Genomic DNA, 3,857 nt, shown 5'->3' with positions numbered 1-3,857 from the left:
ATAAATGATCATTAAAGATAATAATTGATTATTAAAGATGATAAATGAAGCTTCTCTGTGAGTGCAGATGGAGAACTACAGTAAGGCTCGGACGGTGGAGCAGCCGTCTGTCTGTCCGTTCCCCGGCCTCCCCCCCGACACGCCGGAGGTCCACGTCAAAGACGGCAGCAAGATCCGCAACCTGCTGCGTTACGCCCTGAGCCGCGTGGAGGCCAACCCCCGAGCGCCTGAAGACGAGGGTCGGCCCGCACCGGAGGAAGGAGGCGCGGCTGTGGAGGGACAACAGGAACCGAAAGGCCGTCCGCTCTGCAAACAGATCGTCTTCACGGCGACCGGGAAAGGCGTGTCCAAAGCCATAACGTGTGCCGAGATCGTGAAGCGGCGTGTGAAGGGGCTCCACCAGCTCACCCGGCTGCTGTACGGCACCGTGGTGGAGGTGTGGGAGCCGCTGGAGCCCGCCGCCGGCCTCGACAGCCTGACGGTCAGCAGGAACGTGCCCGCCATCTGGGTCCTCCTCTCCAGAGAGCCGCTGGACTGCAGCCAGCCCGGGTACCAGGCGCCAGGACGCTACGACGCCCTGTGGGCTCAGTCCGCTGGCAGGGAGGAGGGCGGAGGGTCCACCGGGCAGAGACCGGGACACAAGAGGAAGAAAGGAGGAGGAGGAGGCAGAGGGAGAGGACCCGGACGGCAGACTGGACGGTCCAGAGAACCCGCTAAAGGCCCGAGCTGACGGAGCGTTTCACAAACTGTAAAGACTAAAACGATGTGAGACGTTTCGGTCGATCAGCGTCCGTGTTTCCAGGCAGCCGTTCGTTTCACTTTGTTTCTTTAACCTGAAGAGACTTCAACCTTTTCCCTTAAAAGACTCTTTATCACTGAGTGAACACAGAACAGCTGGAAGGTTTTAGTTTATTTCTTATGAAAACTTCTTTTTCTGATATTTTTAGGGTTTGTTTTTGACCAGTTCAGTGTTTCCTTCTCTCTGATATTGTTCTAATGCAGTTTGTGTTCAGATATTAAATAATTCACTGTAATGTGAGTTATTTTATTTTAAGTTAAACATTTTTAAGTAGTTTGAACTTTTTTTTTTTCACAATACAAATTTCTAAATAAAGTCAGTGCCACTTAAAATTGACAATTATAATTGAGTTAAATGAACTTGAATAAATATATTAAGTTGAGTTGATGAGTAAAATGCTGAGTTTTATTTTCCAAGAAGAACTTGCGACCCCTCCATGAAGCTTTGGTGACCCCTAGTGGGTTCCCGACTAGTAGTTGATTTTATTATGTAAATGTTATATTTTGACAACATGTGATAGCAGGGACCCTGTCATTCAAAACTAGACTGCTACATTACTAATGATTAATGTAACTATAGCTGAAAATAGAGACTATTTATCCCTGAACAGCATGCAGTTCATGTAGGCTTTATGATGCAGGTACATTATGTCTTAAGTCTTGAACAGCAATATCCTGCTCCTCTCTACAAGAAACAGCTTCAGGACACACTTCATCTAACAATATGTCATTGTCTGCTGCTTGGGATCTCTCAATCACCTTAACTTGGTAGTTAAACAGCCATTATTGCCCTACAGTTTTCTCTCTTTCCTGCTGCTGCAGCTTCACATTAAAAGCTTTTAACTGCCGGATAATGAGTTGACTTTTATTTTGAAGCAAGTCAGTCACAGGAAGTGCCAAGTGTTTGTCAGCTAGCTTGAGAGCGTTCAACAAAAATGTGTCAAAACAAAACGATGACAATATTCCATCCTTTAATAATTAATGGACGGTGAACTCACTATCGAGCTGTGAGAGTTTGATGAGCTGAAACAGACCCAACATACATTAAATATACCGATAATATAGATAATATAGTTACTTAAAGAGAGATCTGATCCAGGAGCCTCGAGGATACTTGGACCTGGTCTAAACAGCTGAAACCTGCCTGTGATGGATGAGTTATCGGTCAGGAAGTTTGATTTGTGGGTAACAATAATGTAATTAAAAACACCACCGGTCCTGGTTTTATGAACTGTTCTTTGGTGGGGGGGTTTTTTGTGGGGGGGGTTAATGAAACCTGGAGCGAAACGTTGGACTGTAAGGCTGAAATGTGAAATGTGCAGTTTAAACAGGTTGAATGTGATTAAAGAGGTTTTATTTGTTTCACTCTGATGTTGTGTGTCAGCGACTCAAGTAGTTTTGTGTGTTTTCTGCCTACTTTTACTTTTACGTCCTACATTTTGACATAAATATCTATGGAAGCCTGTTTCTGCTAATAATTTAAAAAAAAGATTCTGAGTCATAATAAACCTCAGAATAATGTCTGTGATACTAATAATTCTCATTAGAATTATTATATAATTACAGAATCTCTTTTTTTTTCTCACATTTGCAGAAATGAGCTTACGTAAATATTCCGTACTATCTCCTCCTAAAAACAGGCTTGTTACTTTAGTTTTAATGCATTTGAGGGGAATTGTCGATAAATATTATTTTGCATTATTGCACGCCTTCCTAACATCAAGACGAGCGTGACGGACGTAACGTGATGAAACTGACAGAGGCGGTCGGTGGAAATGTCCTTCAGAGAAACCAAGAGAGTACTTTTTACTTTGAGTATATTCGGGGTTCCAACGGGTCCTGGAAAACCTGGAAATGTAGTAACTAGTTTTCCAGTCACCTGGAAACTCATTCAAATGACCAAATATCCTAAAAATAATTTAAAGCAAAGTGGAACAGACTTGCAGAGATCTTTTCGACTTTTTCCAAAGCTGCAAGTGAAGTTCTAAACTCTCCATTCATACAGACTATTAATGATGAAATGTCTTGTTGCTGTGGTTGATAAATACATGAACACTCGATCAATGCCGTCAGTTTACCTGAAGCTTCTGGGCGTTTGTGAGTGTCTACACAAACAAAGTAAAGACGGTGAATTAGTACTTTTCCTTGAGTAAAGATTATATTTGCATTTATATTTATGTAAATAGTATTTTGTTACAATGATTATTGTGAAGTAGAAATTCAACATGCTTGTTCTTCCAGACGAGTCCTAACTGGGTCGATCTATACGGGAAGAAATCTATTCATGGATCTGGACGTTGTCACAATCTTAAACCAGCTGCTGTGTTGTTTCTACATTTATCTGCCGCGGGGGAACGCCGCTGTAAATGTTTCTGCCCCGAGGAATTGTGGGATGGTGAAGGACGGTCCTGTGTGTCCTCGGCTAAAGGAGATAAGAAAGGAAGCACCTTTCCCTTAACATGTAGAGAATTCAAACATTATCATGGCTGCTAGTGAAATACTTTCACTCCTTTTACTCAGTTAGGAACCTTCCTGCAATAAAGAGTATTTAAGTGTTTGGTTTGTCGCTTCTGGGCTACTGTAGAAACATGGCGGACTGGTAGGTAAGGTAACAAAAACACGATTCCTGTATTCAGGTATTATACACTAATAAAAACATACCTATGGATATTATACAACATTTCTGACACAAAATATGCATTTAAGAAATATTTCTCAACTGTTCTGTTACACAAGAAAGAAAGTGTCTCTGTTAGTGTAAGTTATTAATTGTTGTGTTATAAATGTGTAACTGTTAAGGAGGGGACGCAGTTAACAGGCGGTCCCTCCAGGACTTCTCAGGGTCCTGATATCACAGCATCCACTCTCTCTTATCAATCTATCATCCATTAATACTCACAAACTATTCAACCTAATGCAGCTTTTTTCACTGTAGAAAAACAAGATCCTTTTATTTTCAGTTGATATATGACAAGTTATTGCACTCCACAAGAAAGGTACATAACACAAATACTAGACCCATACAACAACAAGCCATACAAACAATCAGACTAAGACAA

At 41.8% G+C, this 3,857-nt stretch overlaps 1 protein-coding gene across 1 annotated transcript; it reads left to right on the top strand.

Moving 5' to 3' along the window:
* The first annotated feature begins 36 nt into the window (after positions 1-36).
* rpp25l (ribonuclease P/MRP 25 subunit-like) lies at positions 37-2,023 on the top strand. Its single transcript, XM_035673153.1, has one exon. It carries the CDS (start codon positions 68-70, stop codon positions 728-730), a length of 663 nt encoding a protein of 220 aa, XP_035529046.1. The 5' UTR covers positions 37-67; the 3' UTR covers positions 731-2,023.
* Positions 2,024-3,857: the final 1,834 nt, after the last annotated feature.

Source organism: Morone saxatilis, unplaced genomic scaffold, assembly GCF_004916995.1.
Source record: "Morone saxatilis isolate NCDOM2014 unplaced genomic scaffold, NCSU_SB_2.0 Contig24, whole genome shotgun sequence".
Lineage (NCBI taxonomy): Eukaryota > Metazoa > Chordata > Actinopteri > Moronidae > Morone > Morone saxatilis.
This window is presented reverse-complemented; position numbering and strand designations above follow the sequence as displayed.